Genomic DNA, 22,228 nt, shown 5'->3' on the forward strand with positions numbered 1-22,228 from the left:
CCCCCCCCCCCCCCCCCCCCCCCCCCGCCGACCTATTTCAACAGCTTTACTCATTAAGCATGCTTATGTCATTGCAAGATCATACAACAACGAAAAAATGTGTGTCAAATTTATAAGTCTTGCGACACAAACCGTTTCAAGCATAATAGTTGGCACTTTGTGATCACCTCAGGTGAATTGTCACTTCTAAGCGATTGGGCAATTTCGTCACTCCCAATGCATAGAATCAAGACTTCCATTTTCCAACATTCCAAGGAATTTGTGCCTATGTTCGTGCATGTGAACTAACCGTTGAATATCCGTCGCAATGGGTTTTTTTTGCAAGTATTAGCCTCCAAATCATTAGAAGAGATGATGGTCTTGTGTTGAGCCAATCTCATTATATTGATAAATTATCTTAGAGAAATTTAATTAGGATGACAATCAATTAGCTAGGACGTCATTAGATACTAACGTACATCTATCCAAAGCATTTGATTAGAGTGTATTTCTCAAGTAGAATGAGTTATGATTATTGAAAGTTTAATGTATCTAATGAGTACTAGGTCATATATTGCCTTTGCGGTTAGTAAACTTAGTAGATATACTATTACCCCAGCAATGAGTATTAAAAATACTTGTCATTGCGAAGTTATTTTTTTTGTTAATGCTTGTCCTTGCGGTTAGTAAACTTACGTGACATTTGGTTCGAAGAATACATTGGGCATGAAATGTCATTCCGTGAAATATATAGATTTATTCCGCTGTTTGGTTCAATTTTTAGAGTAAGGAATAGAATTTCATAGAATGATATATTCCCTTTGCATTGGGAATAACTATTCCTAAGCCACCACCCCCTCCACCAGGTATTAGCTATCTCTAACCCGTTAAGAATAACTATTTTTTATTATTAAAAAAAAACCATTTATAAACCTTGCATACACGTGCAATCCAAAAAGTGGAGAAATCCCATTTGTGTACAATTATATTGTTTTGTTCTTAATGTTGCCTCCCTTTTCTCTCTAAAACCAAAAGCCTCTGCTGCTCAACTTCGGCTTCCACCGCCGGCCTCCGGCCGGAGCTCTAATGGAGCTTTGAGTCGGCGGTTTTGGTCACTTTCTATGTTTGCTCTCGCTCTTCTTCCGCCCCGACCACCGTCGCAGCTCCGTCCGCCTCCGACCGCCGCCACAGATCTTCTTCTTCCGTTTTCTTTTCCTTTGAATAAAATAATAGTAGGTAGGTATTGGGGTTTGTGTTGGTAATCTTGAACTCCCAACCCTACTTTGGCTTTACCACTTTTTATTTTCTCTTTTATTGTGTTTTCCTCTCGTTACTTTCACGGGCTTTTTTCCTCTCGTTACTTTCACGAGCTTTTCATTATCATTAGCATAAATCGTTTAGTTTGATTTCGGCAAGTGTTGATCTTATCCTGGGCGAGCAAAAAAGAATGATGACGAAGACCCAGATCTTTGATGAAGCTTTAAGCTCCTTGAAGGAACATAGCTTCCTAGTTATGAAATAGTCTGCGATTCAAGTTTTCTATAGCATAGTTAGAAAAGTTGTTTCTATGTCTGACTGTAAGGAATGGTTTACCATTTCATTGATCGTTGATGTAAACGTTTTATGTTATGAATTAATGGAATAGCTACGTTTACCTTCAAAAAAAAAATTGTTTTGTTCTTCGATTTGAGGAAAGATGGTCATTTTAATATCTTAATTATATTAGAATAGCCAACTCTGTACCTTAATTATACATGTAACCCCATTTAGTCCCTAAATTGTTTGTTTGCTGACCATTTTAGTCTCTCACCTCAAATAGCTATTAAAATTAACAATGATGCACGAGTAAATATGTAAATTCATCAGTTTCACCCCAAAACATACATCAAATAAGTGAAAAAATATATTTTAAATCAAAAGCATCGGACAATAATTTTGTTTCTTTGTAAATTCATTTAAATACTCCTTAATGAACAAAAATAATCATATAGCTAAATATTTTTCAAAATGATTAAGGGAAGCTAAGAAAAGACTAGTAATAAAGTGAAAAATATGCAATACTTTTAAGTCAAGCAAATTTTAGTTTCCTTCAACCAAATTTATAGGGGTATACAAACTTTTGTAGAAAATTGGTTAACTGACCGAATCGAAGAACTTCGGTTAACCGTTTTTTAATTGGTATAATTTGGTTCGGTTAATGGTTAGGGATTTTAATTAATTTTAATGATTGATAAATGTGGCTCGAAATTGTCAATTAAGCGAATTAACTGAACGGTAAGGGTTCAGGCACTGAAGAGGTCCCAGGTGCGAGCATGCAGTTAGATCTAAGCCGTTGATCAACGCACCTAAAGATTTAGACCGACGCACCTTAAATTCTCAACTGAAGAACTGACGCGCACCTTAAGCACAAAACCTACGCACCTTCAGTTCTCAACTGCATAAGTGACGCACTTTAAGCACAAAACCCACGCATCTAAAGAAGGAACATGACGCACCTTAAGCACAAGATCTATGCACCTTAAGTTTGACCCATATGAAAAAATAATCAAATTGCCACCACGTTTTTTTTTTAACGTTGTTAATCTTGGAAGTTGATTTTGGCAAGATCAATGACTCTCCTCTCACCGCACAACCGCACTTGAGCACACCATCCGTATTTGAATCGTATTATATATATATATATATATATATATATATATATATATATATAAAATTCGAAATATTAAACGATATTATTTTTTATAGGTATTGATGTAATAGGTAATGTAAATTTTGTATAATTTTAAGGATTTCAAATTTTAATTAAAAATTTTGGTTAATCGGTTAACTAACCGATTAATTGAATTTTTTTTGTTTGGTTAATACGGTAATAAAAATTTTGGTGCGTTTAACAGTTAAATGTTTAGAAATTTTGGTTAATTCAGTTCGGTTAACCGAACGCACACCCCTACAAGTGTGTACTAACTATGATCTACACATTTGGTTGAAGAGAATGAAAATTATAGGGAAAATGAAACTTTCCCCCCCTATGTTATGTGCATATAGCACTTTCCCCCCCCTGTGTTATTAAAGTGACAGTTTCCCTCCCTGAAATGTTAAATTGACATTGTTACCCTTAAAAATAATTATTTCATTTATTTTTATTCTCCAATAAATTATTATTTCTATGTATGGATGATCATGATTCGGTTCAAACCTAACCAAACACTGTAACAATCATATCGAAATAGTATGGACGGTTCTGGTTACGATTCAGAACTGAAAAATTCAAAATTAATTAATTGTTGAACCGTGAACCAGAACTTAACCACAGTCATATATAGTGAAAATAATAAAACACTTATTTTGATAAATCGGTACGATTCGGTTCCAATTTCGATTTTAAACCGCCAATCAAAACTTATGTATTTATTTACTACGTATTTATTTTTATAATTTTATTTATGCTTTAAAAATAGTCTAAATTTAACAATTATTTTATTTTATTTTTTCGGTTCTGAATCATAACCGTAACCGTCTATACTATTTAAGTTCAATTGCTACAGTGTTCGATTAGGTTCGTATCGAACCGTGATCTTCCATACATATTAGTAACAATTGATTGGAGAATAAAAATAAATGAAATAGTTATTTTAAGGGCAAAAATGTCAATTTAACATTACAAGGGAGAAAACTACCACTTTTAAAATAACTGAGGGGGGAAAACTGCCACTTTAATAACACAGGGGGAAAAAGTGCTATAAGCATATAACATAGGGGGAAAAAGTGCCATTTTCCCAAAATTATATTTACTTAAAACTATTAAAAATTTCAAATTAGGTGCATGACTATTCAATTTGTATCACTTTTGGTCCTTGACTATTAACATTTTCAAATTAGGTGCAGGACTATTCATTTTGTATCACATTTGGTCCTGCCGTTAAATTTTCTGGCCAAATTTCCGGCGAAGTCATCGGGGGTGACCGGCGTTTTCTTTTTTTATTTTTTATTTTTTATTTTAAAGTTTTTTTTATTTAAAAATTACAGAGTATTAAACTAATTTTTAAAATAAAAATTAAATAAATTAGTCGGTCACCGGTTACTTCGCCGGAAATTTGGCCGGAAAATTTAACGGCAGGACCAAATGTGATAGAAAATGAATAGTCATGCACCTAATTTGAAAATGTTAATAGTCAAGGACCAAATGTGATACAAATTGAATAATCATGCATCTAATTTGAAATTTTTAATAGTCAAGGACCAAAATTGATACATATATTATAGTTGAGGGACTAAAAATGATATTTGCTCAAAAAAAATATGTTTTTCACTTATTTGACGTTTACTTTGGAAGGAAACTAATGAATTTACATGTTTAGCCTCATCACCGTTAATTTTAATAGTTATTTGAGGTGAGGGACTAAAATGGTCACCAAACGAACAATTTGGGGACTAGGTCACATGTATAATTGAGAGACTAAAATGGTAATTCACCCAATGTGTACCTTCGAGTAGTGTGTACCTTCGAGTAGTGATGGCAAGGAAAACTTAAAATTGTTTTGGTAATTTGACACCCATTAATGTTATTAACTCCTTTAATATCAAAATTACTTAGAAGTTTGGTTGTTATTGTGATTTTCTTATTCTTGTCCACAAAAGATGAAATTCCTTATCTTAAAATCTCACATCCTCGCCCAACAGGATCGTGTGTTACTGTGATTTTCTCAACACTTACACTCCATCTTTCCATGAAAACAATAAGTGGTAAATAGCCACCCTCTCTAATCCTTTGGGTTTCTCTGTAGGGGTGTGCTTCGGTCGGGTGGGGTCGGTTCGAATGTCGGGAAGGCTAATCCGTGCGGGTTTCGGATATTAATTTTCAAATCCAATCTCGTTTTATATTTAAAAAAATCACTTCGGGTTTTTAAAAGTTCGGGTGTATTCGGATCAGCCGGATATCCGAATTCAATTCGGATAAGTCAAACTTACAAAAATAAATAAATAATTGAATTAAACACTTCAAAATTATAAATGTTTGGAAAAAATGACAAGCTGCAATGTTACACTACAGTAATTGAAGAAGCTACATCATACTAAATACTATTGGCAGCATTACAATTTACAAAACACAAGTTACAAAAATGCACAATGATAAGTTGACAAAACTAATGTGTGCATGCAAGTTACTAACTTACTAAAAGGGTCTAACTGTCTAACTACATACAGTTACGTAGTTTACAACTTTACAAATAAATACACTTTGCAGTTTTGCATTTTTGCAGCCATATACCCATATCTTCAGTCATGAAAATATCCTAGATCCTACTTCCCCTAGTTGACTAGTACTTCCTAGTTTCTACTGTGCTTCTTCTTCCTGTCAACTCAAACTTAAGGAATATTAGCAAATAACAAACACAAGTTATGCAATATAAAATAATTAAATATTAGACAATTATAAAGTTGGCTCAGTAAGCTTTTTGTTCATATCAAAGTTAGGATTAAGGGCAAATTGCTACAACATCCCCATGGGATTGAGCAACATACCAGCTTAATCCCCTATATTTCAGATCATCGGTGGAAGCTTTTATCATTGCCATAAATACATAACTACATAATGTCATAGAATAATCAATTATAGAATCATTACCAAGAACTTACCAGTTACCAATTGTCCAACTTACCAACAAAGGCAACAACTAGACAGTTACCAAGCCTCAACAGGACAACTAGGGGCAGCAACTAATTAAAATAGTTACCAAACCCCAATTAGGGATGGCAATGTGCCCCGTCCCCGTCGGGGACGAGGACGGGGATGGGGATACCCCTCCCCGCCCCACCCCGTCCCCGAATTAATATATATATATATATATATATATATATATATATATATATATATATATATAGTCCATTAGTGTATAGTTGTATACTGTTTGTTTGTTTTTTTTGAAGAATCTTTAATGTATACTGTTTGTTTGTTTTTTTAATAAGAAATTATACTGTTTTTATATACTTTTTGTTTATATAATTATAGTGTTTGTTTATATGAAATGTTAATTAATGAACTAAATGTAATTGTATCTATTTTAAAGGAATTGTTTTAATTGTATTTTTAGTTTTTACTGTATTTTTATGTAATCATGTTGATTGGAGATTTCAGATTTGGACTTTAGAACATTCTAACATTTGGACTATTTGTATTTTATATTTTGGATTTACTATTTTTGGATTGAAAATTTAAAATTTGACAGTTTGACTATAGGGTTGACCGGGGATGGGGATTCCCCGTCCCCGCCAAATTCCCCGCGAGGACGGGGACGGGGAATTTTTTTAAATCCCCATCGGGGACGGGGACGGGGAGTATACTCCCCGCCCCCGTTGGCATTCCTAACCCCAATGCCTCATCAGTTATCACTCAATAATAGGGGCAGCAACAGTCATGAATAATAGTATACACAATACATTAATAAAAAAGTATAAAGTATAAAATATAAAGCATATCATTATAGAAATTTCAGAAAAAATGTGTTAGATGTGACATATAAAGAACTTGAAATTCTGATTGTCATATCATAAAAACATTTCAAGACTTCCACCAAACTCTTAACAAATTTCCAATCAAGAAAATCAGGAACAGACTCTCCCAAATCTGATTTGAAGGAACTATCACTCTGTTTAAATGCTTCAAACACTTTCTGGTAAGAGATTGGAGATTGTAACATAAGATATGTAGAATTCCACCTAGTTGGAACATCTAGACATAAGGAAAATTTCAGTTCAATTCCAATCCAGGAAGACATGTCCTTAAATTTCTTAAGGCTAGCAGGTGAATTTCTTACATATCTCACAGCTTCCCTAACCTTTTTCACAGAAACATCACAATATTTCAGCTCATCTTGCAGAACTAAGTTTAGAATATGGGCAATACATCTCATGTGAATATATTTGACTTTCACAGTAGATGTTCCCCAAGACAGCAATTTCTTTTTTAGAAAACCTAGGCAGTGTCATTAGATGATGCATTATCAACTGTAATAGTATATACATTCCTAATCCCCCAGTCAAGCAAACAAGTTTCCAGGACTTTTGCATTGTACTCACCCTTGTGTGATGTAATAGGGACAAATGAGATAATCTTCTTATTCAGCTTCTACTCTTCATCTATAAAGTGAGCAGTCACTACCATGTAGTTAATTCTCTGAATAGAAGTCCAAGAGTTAGTTATAATACTGACTCTTTGAGTGTTTCCCCTAAAAAAAACATTTTACGTTCAGCCTTTCCTCTTCATAAATCAGACTGATGTCCCTACTTATTGTCCATCTAAATGGAACCTTAAACATAGGAAAAGCCACCAGAATGAACTTCCTAAACCCTGGACCCTCCACAAATCTAAAAGGTAGTTCATCTATTATAATCATTTCAACCAAGGCCTTCCTAATAGCTTCCTGATTAAAAACCCAGGTTCCTAACTCACCTAAAGTAAGCTGAGATGCATCAGAATTTGTAACAACTTGAAAGGTCAGAAGTGATTGTTTAGTGTCTTTAGAGTGAGGGTTTTTCAGACAGCTAAGCATGTGGTTTCTCAAAGATGAAGTACCATGTTTTTTGGATTCACAGTAATATACTTTGGCACAATATATACACTTTACCTTTATAGTAACATCACTAGCATCAGTAATTCTTTCAAAATGATCCCAAACTCTTGATTTGGAATCAACTTACTTCCTTTTCTTCGCATGAACTGCAGTAGTAGGTTGCACATTCTGTTGACTATTTGTGTCAACAGTTTGGGCTTCCACCACTGTAGGCCCATCATTTGAAGAGTTAGAAGGTTGACTACCAGACTCTTTGATATTTTCCATCTAAAGAAATGGAATACTATCAATAAAGTGGGAAACATATTGTAGAATTTCAGATACTATACACAGAACACATAACTACAGAAATCCAGAATCAGAAACTTAGAAAGACAGGCATTTCAAAGTTCATCATTTGTCTACATTTCATAATTGGGGCTTAAGGGTCTTACATCCATAAACTTGTAATTTGTAAACAATTTAACATAAAGTGATACAATCACAGTATCACACAAAGAAATCTAGAATTAGGAACCTGTCATCTTGTACAGTTCATCATTTTCTGGATTTCACCCTTGGGACTTACACTGTTACATATTTCAGTATTTTCCAGTGCTTCCACCTTATTCAAATTTTCACCAACAATGGTCAATGAATACAAATTTGCAGTAAATACTAAATAGTTCGTGCTTCCACCAGATTATCATACAATGACAGAACATATCACAACTTAACATAATATGCATATAAATTTAATAAATCAAATTTAAAGAACTAGGGTTTGCAATCAAAAGTCAGTGCTTCCACCAGAAATCCAGAATATCATACTATGACAGAACATATCACAAATTCACATAATAAGCATACAAATTGAACTAGGGTTTGCAATCAAAAGTCAGTACTTCCACCAAAATATGCATATAAATTTAATAAATCAAATTTAAAGAACTAGGGTTCGACGATTTACTTCGTTTCTCACAATACCCCGGAGAACAAGGACTTCTGTGTACAAATATCATCAGTCGAAGTCGACAATCGACTACACCACCACAGGCCACAGCCCACAGCACCACTGCACCAGCCACCAGCATGGCTTCCACCAGACTACCACCGGAGTACCGGACTACAAAACGGGACAACCGGTGGAACTCAGAGAACGAACGAAAAGTCGAGAACAGACTAGACTCTAGAGTCTAGAATAGAGAGAACTCAGAGTCCAGAGTCTTAGACAAATGAACAAATCAGTGAATCACAATCGCAATTCGCGAAGGGAGAAGGGAGAGACCACTAGACCAGAGTCTAGAGATCAGAGAAGAGAGAAATCAGAATCGCGAAGGAGAAGGGAGAAGAAGTGAGGAACCCTAGTTTCTACGATCGCGACTGCGCAAATGACTGAATGGCTTTCAACCTTATAATACTTGTCAAAAGTAACAAAAGAGAAAGATTGATTGAATTCATGGAGAATAGCTGACACAAGAATGATGATACTCACTGTGTGTGTGTGTGTATATATATATATATATATATAGTTATATGTATGCCTCTGTGTGAATAAGTGTAATATAAGGCTCATCTGTTGCAGTTTCAAATGAAAATTAAATGTTAAATGCCATTACATAGACACACGCATCAGTTGCAGAGATTTTACATGGTTTGGACATCCATGATTCCATGTCAAGTGGATGCCTGTGGAAGAAAGAGTGATAACATTTATAAGATGTTCATTTCAAATATAAATAGGTATAAATATTAACACAAAGTGTTAAAAAAGTAAAACTTAAGTTGAATTAATTTCCTAGATACAGAAATATTTTCTCAAAACTATACACAACCATCCATCACCAAAAAACCCAACTAGTATAAGAGTATTCACACCAATGGTTTTTCTTTTTGCACACATTGAAAGAGTTGGAGACAAGAAAATACAGATTTGCTTAAAGCATCCTGAATAGGCATAGTTTTTATTAGTTTTTACAGGTGTGATTGAGAAAAAGAAGATGAAAGGGAAGTAAAAAAAAAATGAAAAAATGAAAAAAGGAAAATCAAAATCTGAAAAGCCAAAAAAAAAAAAAAAAGAAGTAAGAAATATGCATAATTCACCCACTCGGCGCATGTTGAGCGCCTCGATGCTGCTCATGCTCAGAGCACCACTGCTTCTTTGTTTCAGTGGGGCCCACTTCAGAGACTGCACGAAGGTTTCTCACCTCATTCTCTTTCTTCCACTTCAACTAATTTTTTTCAAAATACAAAACAAAAATTACTATTGTGGTTGCTCTTGGGGTGAGTTTTTGTGAGACTCACATGAGAGAAAATTAAAAAAAAAAAAAAAATCTTTGTTAGTGCGCATTGCCCCGGGCACCTGAGCGTTGACAAGAAATCCTAAATGTTGAGGATGCTCTAAGTCAAATGAGATATACAATATGTCATTCCCATCATACTTAATAGGGCATTTGGTTGGAAGGAGTGAATTAGGAAGGCGAAAATTCAAATTAGATTGTTTGGTAGACATGAATATAATGACCGGGAATTCAAATAGAAGAAATGAATGAAGACTAAATAGTACTTCATTGTTAAATTACAATTGCACAAACTCTGAAATTAAAAATCCACAAATTTGCAATTCCCTCCAATCAAACCATGATATATAAATTACATGGTGTTCAGTGGAATTACAATTCCATCCTTCCAAACACCCAAAATGTTGTCCCTACTTTTAGTGAGTCATTCAATGAAAAGAGCAGCTCTATACTATGGAAACTGAGAAAAGCAATCACATAGCAGTCAAACATTGAATATGTTTACCAGTATTCATAAATTTTACCAACAACCACCCCACCTGGTTTATACATGTCTTTGCAATTAGCATCAATGAATCAAGAAGGCAACAAAGCAGCCTACTCATCAGATGCAGACAACCTATGAAAAGTGGTGAACTTCATATTCAATGTTGTGTTTGGTGATAAAGGACTTCTTGAACTCAATGATCAAAGGCATTTTTATCTATTATGTCAACTGATGCAGCTTTACTATTGCTAGGTATGGCAAAACTCTCCTAGTGATCTAATGAGCAGTAAATGCAAGGAAGTCTGGGTTTTTTCGGCTCGAAATCTATACAAAATGGCTCATCAAAGAAGGCCGTATAGTATCTGTATCAATTTCTATCTTGGCCCCGATAGTAGAACAGCAGACATAGAAGTATCAGTGTTGTAGTCCGGTGGTGCTGAGGCCCCAGATGAAGTGCCCTCCTCACTTATAGGTTCAAATACAGGGCAGAGGCCTTCAAGCATTTGGACTACCTTTGTCATGGAAGGTCTGAGGGACATGTCTTCCTTTATGCACCATAAGGCGACTCTGATAGCTCTCACGACCCTCTCATCGTTCTCATCGATTCTAAGTTTCATGTCAATGATATCCTTCAACTTCCCCTCTTCCATCTTCTTGAAAGCATAGGTTGGGAAGTTGAATTTCTCGGAACTTTGTGATGAGTCATAGTTTTTCCTGCCCCCGATTATCTCGAGTAGCACCATCCCGTAGCTGTAAACATCGCTCTTCTCAGATATGGCACAATTTTTTATCCATTCCGGTGCAAGATATCCCCTAGTTCCCCTTAGTGTGGTGAACACATGGCTCTGCTCTCGAGTCATAAGCTTAGCAAGACCAAAATCTGAGACTTTGGCATGGAAATGATCATCAAGTAGCACATTTTCAGGCTTAATGTCACAATGCATAATCTTTACATCACATTCCTCGTGGAGATAAGCTAGACCTTTAGCAGTGCCCAGTGCGATACTAAACCTCGTGTCCCAATCCAACAAGAATTCATTGTTATCCCTGAAAAGCCAGCTATCCAAGGATCCATTCGCCATGTACTCGTAAGCAAGAAGCTTGTGAGTTTCTTCAGCACAAAAGCCTTTAAGCCTCACAAGATGGAGATGATGGATGCTGCCTATTATACTAACTTCAGCCCGGAATTCCTTCTTTCCCTGGCTGATGCTTTCCAACTTTTTCACTGCCAACTGAGTCCCATCGCGAAGAACTCCTAGGTAAACTGAACCAAACCCACCATGTCCAAGTTTATCTCTGAAGTTATTAGTAGCATCTTTAAGGTCTTTGTAGGTAAAACGAGTAGGCATCCCTGATAAGCCCTGAAAGAAATTATCCTCTTCAGAACTGTCCTCGGGAGATTCGGGCAACTTCTTCATTTTCTTCTTGTGATAACGAAATCCTGTATAAACTAGGCCAAGGATAACAAGTACTGTTATAATGACACTAAACATGATAACAGCCGAGTGTTTCTTTCCACTCCCTCCATTTCCACCATTTCTTCCATTTCCACTGCTACTCAGGTCTTTAATATAGGAACTAAACCCACCATCACTAACTGATCCTTGTAAGCTTCCTATTTGGTTAAACAGGAAACAATGCTCGGTTCTGTTGTCAAAGAACATGGCAACACACGAGCAATTCTTGAGGCAGGAGGCTTTGCAGCCGTTCAAATCAGTTGTTGAAGAGGGCGAAGTAAATCCGAGCGCAGAGTAACCAAGACTATCACCGGCCTCAACAAGCTCTACAGACTCGGGTTTATTGCACAGCGAAGCAGTCCCTGGTTTGCAAGACGGAAGCGATGAAGGGCAATGACATTGGACGCCTTCAAAACAAACAAAATACGGATCACAAGCTGCTGGTCTGCCACACTCATCTTGCGGTATTTTTGTTGGGGAAGTCTCAGCCCTTTCGCTTCCAAGAACACTGAAAGTTAAAAAACCATCCTCTCCTAAAACTGCCACCCATGTAGCATTCACATCAGAATTCTCCGAGAAAATGAACTGCCAGATTAGGGCTTTGCTTCTATCATAAAATTTCCAAGAATTGGTGTCGAGGGTAGCAGAAACAACGGATCTGCCAAACTTATTTATGGTCTTTCGGTTGTCATTCCCCATAGCCCAATACTGCTGTGGAGGTTTGAAACTTGCAGAAAGTAACACATCACCAGACTTGATTTCAAGGGAGTAACTCAAGTTATTGGTGTTTGGACTGCTCACAAGCTTCATCCCTTCAATAAACTCCTGGTTAGACAGAAGAGTATCCACAGGATGGCTGAAACTCTGCCAAATAATGCTACTATCATTCCCCACCAAAACCAGATTCCCCGAGTCCTTCAATTCCATTGCAGAAACTCCTCTGCCACCAGTATTCGTGGCCCAAATCGTGGATCCACCACTTTGCAAATAGGCATTTCCAGTTTCATCAAGCAAAAAGTAATCAGAAACCAGGACTGGAGAGGCCCTATTAGCTGACCAAACCACAGTATCGGTGCTCTGATGCATTACCACAAGCAGAGAGAAAGTGATATTGTTTGTAAATTGGAACCCGAATCTGAAATTCGAATTGTTGGATACCAGAAACGTTCCACTATAGTCTATCCAAGACGTCGGAGACCCTTTGAACCCCAGTTTCAACCTGCCTTTGTTTGGAACGCTGTCCATACAAATTTTGGGCAAAAACAGGCATATGAACATTGAAACCAAGAAACCCCTTGAACCCATGACCAGAGCAACAAGTAAAATTCGGTTCAGAACTTAGGTATATGAAATGAAGAAGCGGAGGAGTATTGGCAAATTGATCAGTGGTCACAAAACAATCCACTCAGAAAAGAAAGTCCAGATTTGGAATGCAGAACCCGAAATTTCAAAAGCTTGGAGATATGAAAACAAGAAAAATTAAAGACTAGATCTTTGAGGGGGAAAATAAAAGAAGCTTAATTGTGACAAGAGAAGAAGAAAGCACATGAATTGCAATGTGAAGGCGAAAGGGTAGTTTTCAAATCGACAATAAATTATTATCATCATTACCCAGTAATCCAAAACTGCCAAGAAGAGGATAAAAAGCAGTGTAGAATCGGAGGATAGATGAAATAGAAGTGATGTAGTACATACATACCATTTTTGCAGAGTGGAAAAGTAGTCATCCAAATACTGCTCTGGATTAGCCGACTGGGAGGGAATATTCAAAATCAGCAGTTATGCACGAATACAGAAGAGATGTCAACAAGGGCGGCTTTCTATCCCTTTTCCTGTTCCGTCCCCATTCCCATTGGGGAAAGAAAAAATCTTTGCATCCCCATTTCATGAGGGAAGTCGAGTTTCCGTCAGGTACCAATACAATTGACATCACTACATATCATAGACAGCAGGGAAAACCAGTCTCTTCAACTCTTCAGGTGGTTGTTTTGCGGTTGCAGGTCTTATGGCTTTTGGCTGTATTTATTTGGGAAAATTACAGAAGAAGAGTGCATTCAGATGGATTTGAGTTGGGTTTTACTTCTTCTCGGGTTTGAAAATATTTAAACCCTTTCTTGAGTTCGTAGAATTTTGGAGAGATTCTGCCAAACCAATTGTTACTACTTTTTCTCTTTTAATTTTCTTGCCCATTTTGTGGGCTTATGGAAGATAATTTTGTTGTTACTACTTTTTCTCTTTTAATTTTCTTGCCCATTTTGTCAATCGTTATACCCTGCACCACAGTGCACATAGCAATGTGCACCACGTACGTAAAACGATGTCGTTTCGGTGTTAGTAGACGCGGACGCGAATGACTCAGGGAATTTATTATCTATAATACACATAATCATTATCTATAATACACAGAACGTTTGCCTAGAATACACAGAATGTTTGTCCAGAATACACAGAATATTGACACAAAATACACAGATGTTAGTGGACGCGAATGACTCCAGGGAATTCATTATCTATAATACACATAATCATTATATAGAATACACAGAACGTTTGCCTAGAATACACAGAATGTTTGCCCATAATACACAGAATATTGACGCAAAATACACAGAACTCATCCTCCTAACATTCGAATGCACAAACACATCACAACTTGTGTTAATAACATGAATACATATAATATTTACACAAAATACACAGAACTCATCCTCCTAAACATTCGAATGCACAAACACATCACAACATGTGTTACTAACATGAATACACATAACAGTTGCCTATGATACACAGAACGGTTGCCTAGAATACACAGAATGATTGCCTGGAATACACAGAATATTACCATAAATACAGAGACCGGGCGAAACGGGAAACATGATTTCCAAAAAAAACGAACGATTAGTTTACAATGCTCAAAATGACGTCGTTTAGGTACGTGGTGCAAAGTATAATTTGCCCCATTTTTTGAGCTTACGGAAGATTAATTTTTTTAACAACCCTTGGCTTTAACAACATTTTTCGATACGGATGGTCGTAAGTTAAAAATTATACGTTCATAATGTCCATTGTAGATAGTGGTCCAAAGTAATACTCCTCTCCCATTTTACGTGTCCTATTTACTATTTATTGGTCAAATCAACTATTTCTTTATTGCTTATTTTCTTTAGTAATTTTTTTTATTTTTAAATTTAATTTATTGTGTTTAATAGTACTTTTAATGTAGTTTCTAAATATATAAATTTTATATATTAATACTAAACTTAATATGTATACAAATATACACCACTCAATATTAGAAAATGCACTACACAAATATGCATCATTAGATACGCATCACCAAAAAACACACCACTAGATATGCAAATATACATCACACAGTGTTAGCAAATGCACCATTAGGGGCAGGGGAATTATGGTGCATTATATTGGGTGTGTGGTGTGTTTTTTGATGTTTTTGTGTATTTTCATTGTAGTGCGTTTTCTAACATTAAGTAGTGCATTTTTTTAACATTGAGTTGTGTGAACCGCACCGACCGCACAGGAAGGCGCGACCACATTTGAACATATATATATACATACTAGTTTTTCACGGGCATTGCGCGAATAGAATAATGCCTAAAGTTTATTTTTAAATAAGTACTTCAAAGTATATCAATGCAAAATTATATAGGAGATGTTCATGCATAGTTAATTGAATGTTAAATTTGTTTATTTAAATCGGTAATTCAAAGTATATGAATGCAAGATAATATAGGAGATATTGATTATAATTTTCATTAAAATAAATGTTTGCAACTTTAATTTGTAAAAACGTTAGTCTAAATACATACTCAGTCTAAATTAAAAACAATAGTCTAAATAAATACTACTTTTGGTTTGAATTTCTCTAAGTCTTCTTAATTCTCTTCATTGTTATTGTTTTCATCTTCAATACTTGTCCTCTTCCATTTTATTAGTAGTGTCCGTAGTGTAGTGTGTCATGTGCAAGAGCAATGTCATGCAATGAGATTATGGTGTAGGAAACTGTGGATTTGTCATGTTGTGTATATGATTGAGATCTTAGTTGTACTATGAACTTTTGATCTTGCAAGCGTATGTTGATATTTGGCAATGGTAGTTTTTCCCCTTACATGTTTCATGTGTTGTGAAATGTGTGTTGTAGATTCTCATGTGAAAGTATTGAACAAAATATTAATATTTATTATATTTATGTAGAAGATTCATGAGTAGTACATCTTGTTCTAGTTTCATGACTTGTTTACTTGATAGTAACAACTATGACTCTGCAAATAATCTGAATACTGATGTTGTAATGTGTCCAGTTTCATAAACAATTTACATGTCCATTTTGCACATGTCCATTTTGAAGTTCATATTTTTTGAATTAGTATGAATGAGCGTAGTACTTGATTTTGTGTGTGTGCGCGATTGTGTGTTTTTTGTAAATTTTTTGTTGAATTGATACTAACTTTAGAGCACCCACTGCTGCCTTTTCACCAAAATGCATGCAGTTAAATAGTTTGTCACTTTGTGCATAAACTTTTTTTTAACAATGGCTACATCCTATATAGCAAGTGTTTTACTGTCAAGGTTGATGCTGATTTTTCCTTTAATCCAAGCAGGTTGAGTCTAGAAAATGAAATAAATTATAAATTTATATTAGTTCTAATATATTTAAATGATGCACAATAAGTATTTTACATACATGATCAATGAATGCTGCAACGGTGACTATTTTTGAAATTTTTTCATTTTCTGGATTTGCAAGATTGATTGCAACATTGTTGTAACCTCGACATCTTTTCAATGCATCAAGTGTGTCAAGATTTTCTATTGCCATACATGTTAGGAAATAATATTACGAAAATAATATTTCCGAGAAAAAGAAAGGATTTTCTGGAAGGCTTTTCAGGCTCAGTTTGAGATTTGATTTGCACTACTCCCTTCGCGCGAAAAAGAGACTCTATGCTATACAATTCAATAAGCCTTAAAAAGACTCTTGTATAAATAGTGGTGCAAACCCACTTCCCAAACCAATGTGGGACAAAGGCTTACTTTAAAGCTTTTCCCTCCATTTTTCCAACTCAAATGGATCAACTTTGAGAACCAATTTCTCATTCACTCATTATCCATTTTGTGCGTACAATATATCAATCTCTTCGTCTAACTACGAAGAACCTAAATCTACTTTGACCCGATCTAAATTGGAAGTGGACCCCACATATATTTGTACCATAATATAGACACTAAAATTGCCATTTTATGTTATTTTTTCGAGTTAATACCTCCAATGGTCCTCCGAGTATTAGCGATTTACCAGCTGTGGTCCCTCGTCTTTAAAACGACCACTAGACGTCCTTCAAGTTTAAAAAAATTTACCACCCGTAGTCCTCAGTTAAGTTTTCTGTTAAAAGGGCGTTAAATTTGAGGGCAAAACTGTCATTTCACTCAAATATTTTAATTTTTGTTTTAAAGAATTGAATTTAACCTAATCTTTCCAAAGATGTACCTACGAGATCATATGATATAACGACAAGCATAGCATATATAGAAAGGAGTAAAGCAGCAGCAGTCCACTCATTTACACTCTCAACATTTGCAGCAGCATTTCATATAGAGAGGAGTAAAGCAGAGACCATTTGAGTTATCATAGGGAGCTGTTCAGATAGATTCGAAGCTCTATTGTTCAACTCATCAGAAGAACACTCTTCAGGATCAGAAGTAGTAGTCACAATCAGATGCGGAGTGTCACCATATTCACATCGTAATCTGAAAGCTGCTTATCATCTCTCAAAGCTTTTCCACGGAAGATAAGGCGTTGATGCTCTGCCAAAACACCAGTAACCAATGTAACTTCTTCATTCAATGCACCAACTCCAACACGTTTATCTATTCGCAATGTTGGTGTTTGGAGGCAGAACATTGTCCTAATCTTGATCTCTATGGCATCATTATTTTCAGAATTCTTTATCTCATCATTCCCATTTTATCCATCTTCACCTCTTCTTTCTGATCTTACCAACGCCCGCCTGAAAGAAGAGGGTTACGGAAACGAAAATCTAACGGGATATAGTTAGCGAGCAAGAAAGGTGGCCAAGCAGATATCTTACACTTTTTCTTTGTATGCAGCTAGCCATCTAGCTTCCAGCGAGAAGGAAGGTGACGAGTTAAGAAGAAACGCCGATGTGGCTGAGATGTTCAGAGAGAACGCACTTGGGAGCGAACGTCGAAGCGTTCAGCTATTGCATGCAGAGAAATTAAGAAACCTAGGTGCAGAGGCGAAAGCAGGGGAAAATTCCGGCACATTCTTCGACCAGGTAAGTAGATCTGCCGTCGAAGTGTGTGACTTCCTCACCGTAGTGCTCCGACCAGGTAAGCAGATCTACAGTTCAACCACGCTACAACAGAAACTAATGATCAAGGAAAGTGAATGGAGCTTCTTGTTTCCTTATTTTGCCTGTGGGTGGGATGCAATGAAGTCAACAGCAAGATTGATTGAATTGAACTTGTCTGTTTCGTAGTCGGGAACCTCAAACTGGCCGAACTCTTCTTCAAAGGCCATTACAATCTCCACAGTGTCCAAACTATCTAAACCGAGATCTTTTTGGAAATGAGCATTGGGCGTAACCTTAGTGGGATCGACTTTCTGAAAGTTCTTGACGACGGTGATATGATGACGCCGTCGATGACTTCGGATTTATCAAGGAAGGAGCCTCTTGCTTCCTCACAGAAATGACTGCTCAGTCCGATCAGCCCAAAAATGCACTCCTAGGATTAGGGGTTTCATAGTGCATTGGTTTCCACTCTTAGGTGCTTTAGCAGCGCGCTTCTCATGGCCGCCGCCATAGGAACAGAGAGAGCTCGACGAGGAGAAATGGATTTTGGGGGCGTGGCGGGGAAGAAGAGCAGTCCTAAGGATTGATTTTGACTAGTCAGTGTTTTCACTTGATAAAATGACAAGTTTGCCATCCAACTTAACGCTCTTTTGACAGAAAAATTAACTAAGGACTACGGGTGGTAAATTTTTTAAACTTTGAGGATGTCTAGTGGTCGTTTTAAAGACGAGGGACCACACATGGTAAATCGCTAATACTCGGAGGACCATTGGAGGTATTAACTCTATTGTTTCCAACAATCCCCCACAAGAATGTAAATTAATTTTCGAGGTTGTTTTGAAATTGGAAAAACCTATATTCAACAGTCGATCCTTGCATAGGATAAGTAGGTGTTACCCTTTGAACCTTCCCTCGTGAAGATATATTTACTCTACTGGTTGTATGGTAGAATGCGATGTCTTTGAACCGATTGCAGTTTGTGTAGACGATGACATATCTTACATAGAGACCTCCCAACCTTGTTCTGTTCTCATGTGTGTGCCTATTTTGGTCGTGGGTCGTCGTTCCTGATTCTGCAAGAATTTCTAAAGAATTGAGCCTAGTTCAATTCTCCTTTGAAGCGACTCTCACTTCTCTCTCACATAGGTGATTCTTTATCGAGTATCTCGCATACTCAACATATGTCAACCGGCATTCGAATCATTAAAGCATCAATGTGCTAACCTCGTGCGGCATCCACCTAAAGCTTTAGACCGACACACTTAAGTTTCAACAACTAACGCACACCTTAAGCTCAAAATCACGCACCTTAAGCACAAAAACCATGCATATTAAATAGGAAAACCACGCAACTTAAATTTGACCAAGATGCAAAAAAGATCAAATTGCCACTGCGTTTTTTAATCATTGTTGATACTGAATGTTTATTTAGGCAAAATCAATTACTCTCATTTAACCGAACAACCGCACAGGAGCCACCCACCCGCACGCGAACCTATATATATATATATATATATATATATATATATATATATATATACTCAAATGTAGTCGCGCCTTCCCGTGCGGTATACACCACTAGTGTTAACCAAATACACCTGATAGGGATTATTTCCCGGTCAAAACCATTTACCGATCTCCTTTGACCGGTCTACCCGGTCAACAATGGTTGACCTTAGGATCGTGGCAAAGACCGGACGACTCCACGCGTGCGATGATCCAGAAAGATCGGACCGGTCATTAGCCCTTGGATCCGCTTGATAAACCCTTAGCTTTAAGCCTCGCGACACTTGGCTTGTCGGTAGAGGGCTGATTTTTAGCCCGGTGCATGCTCGTCACGCGGCCATCATGCCATGGGACCGGCACCTGTCCCCTAACACCCTATAAATACCGCATTTAATAGCAGCGAGGGGGACTTTTGGTTGTTTGCTCTGAAATAGTCATTTTAGCTCGGAAACCTTTGACCTACTGTTAAGTTGACCGGGTTATACTTAGGATATAAAACCATTGTATTCGTCTCATAATTAATATACGTATTTTCACCATATTACCCTACGTTGTATTCTACATTACTGCGTATTTACCGTATCAATACCACTAGGGTTAGGAAAATGCACAACAATGAAAATGCATAAAAACACCAAAAATACACAAGACACCCAAAATAATGCATCATAACTCCCCTGCCTCTAATTGTGAATTTCCGAATACTGTGTGGTGTATATTTGCATACCTAGTTGTGTTTGGTGATGCGTACCTAATGGCGCATATTTTTATTGTGCATTTTCTAACATTGGGCGGTATATATTTGTAGACCTAGTGGTGCGGCCACACTGATCGCACGTTAAGTCGCGATCGCACCTGAACTCTTCTCTCTCACTCCCCTCTCTCTCTCTCTCTCTCTCTCTCTCTATATATATATATATATATATATATATATATGCAAAAATGGGGATTTATTTTACATAAAAATAATCTCAACCAAACTAGTATGAAACTAGTGCAAGGGGTTTTAATTTTAGAAAATTATATTAATCCCAACCACCCAAAAACTTGGTACTTAACCAAAAATTTATTTATATGAATATAAATAAACGAGAAAGAGTTTCATAAACCTGAGGTTTTAAGCCAACACAAGAAAGAAGAAGGAGGAGAAAAAATCCAAATCGTGTGATACTCACACTTTCCTTAAAACTAATTCGCTACCTCCCGAGGGTGCTAGGAGCGTTGTAGCTTCAGTCTCCCAAGATAAAACGGATTACTACTTTAGTGTTTGAGCACACAAACATAAATTCCGGCAAACTAGAACCAAAGGCGAGCACTTCGATGTTTTATCGGAAGTGTGGGTAGAATATTAAGAACAAAATGATTTTCGTGGAGAGAAGAGAAGAAAATCAACAAAATTTTTGATAAGTTCAAAATCCAACAACTCAAACATCTGCCCAACACCTAGGTGTTTATATAAGGGATTAGAATTAAATAGCACTGATGAATAACACATAAATCCAATTTAATAATTGGATTATAACGTTTGAAATTGTCGTACTTATTATCACAATAAGACCAACGATTACAAAATTAATATACGATAATTTGTACCGATCATTAATAACCTGTTTTAAAATAGTACACCTAAGTGACCAAAAAAAATCTATACGTCCAAAAGGTAAGCTATCCTTCCGGGCCATTCGAAAAAGTACCGAAAGGTCACAACCCTTCTGCCACATCCGAAAGGTTAAGGAGTGCTGACAGATTAGCAAAATGCAATTAATGGATTTAATGCACCATAAAAAATGTGCATATCACTAAGTATTCTCTTTTAAAGTGCTACAAACGCATGGATGATGGGAGTGGATTCGAGCCTCAGTGGAGGTATCTGTTGACTCTGATATTGTAAAATACGGGCACCAAGGAAAACCGGAAAACACGATCTTTCATTAGCCCAAGGATCCAAACCCGGTTACAAGTCAAGAAGTGCTCAAAGTGCTCGGCAGGTCGGCAGTGGGCTTCCCTACTGTCCGAGCTCACTCTAAGTCTTAGTCTAGAAACAGCCAAAAGATCCCCTCTCTCCTCATAAATGCGCTATTTATAAGGGAGAAAAAAAAGCGGGTTACCGGTCCTTCGGCATGGCGGGAACGTGGCGCACATGCGCCCGCCTCATTCTACGCCCAAGCGGGAAAGAGTACATGGCAGCCCTTGGCACGCCGCGTCGTGAGCCCGTCGAGGGCACTGCTCGGCCCGTGACGGCCGAGCCCACATCAGCCACCCGACCAACCGACTCCCCGACCGCACGAGGGTAGACCGGGTCCGGAGTGCATCCGACCGGTCCTGGAGTATATTCACTATCAAACCAGTAACCCGCTTTTTTTCCTCCCTTATAAATAGCACATTTATGAGGAGAGAGGGGATCTTTTGGCTGTTTCTAGACTAAGACTTAGAGTGAGCTCGGACAGTAGGGAAGCCCACTGTCGACCTGCCGAGCACTTTGAGCACTTCTTGACTTGTAACCGGGTTTGGATCCTTGGGCTAATAAAAGATTGTGTTTTCCGGTTTTCCTTGGTGCCCGTATTTTACGATATCACGGTCCTCCGGCATGGCGGGAACGTGGCGCACATGCGCC

At 37.0% G+C, this 22,228-nt stretch overlaps 1 protein-coding gene across 1 annotated transcript; it reads right to left on the minus strand.

Annotated features, from left to right (window-relative positions):
* Nucleotides 1–10,125: 10,125 nt before the first annotated feature.
* LOC116022073 (G-type lectin S-receptor-like serine/threonine-protein kinase SD2-5) lies at nucleotides 10,126–13,729 on the minus strand. The gene has a single exon (XM_031262626.1). It carries the CDS (start codon nucleotides 13,076–13,078, stop codon nucleotides 10,691–10,693), a length of 2,388 nt encoding a protein of 795 aa, XP_031118486.1. The 5' UTR covers nucleotides 13,079–13,729; the 3' UTR covers nucleotides 10,126–10,690.
* Between the last annotated feature and the right edge of the window lie 8,499 nt (nucleotides 13,730–22,228).

This window comes from Ipomoea triloba, chromosome 6, assembly GCF_003576645.1.
Source record: "Ipomoea triloba cultivar NCNSP0323 chromosome 6, ASM357664v1".
Classification (NCBI taxonomy): Eukaryota; Viridiplantae; Streptophyta; class Magnoliopsida; order Solanales; family Convolvulaceae; genus Ipomoea; species Ipomoea triloba.

Bases quoted from the DNA above. Each gene is read 5' to 3' on its own strand.
- LOC116022073 (XM_031262626.1), bottom strand. From the start codon at position 13,078: ATGGGTTCAAGGGGTTTCTTGGTTTCAATGTTCATATGCCTGTTTTTG.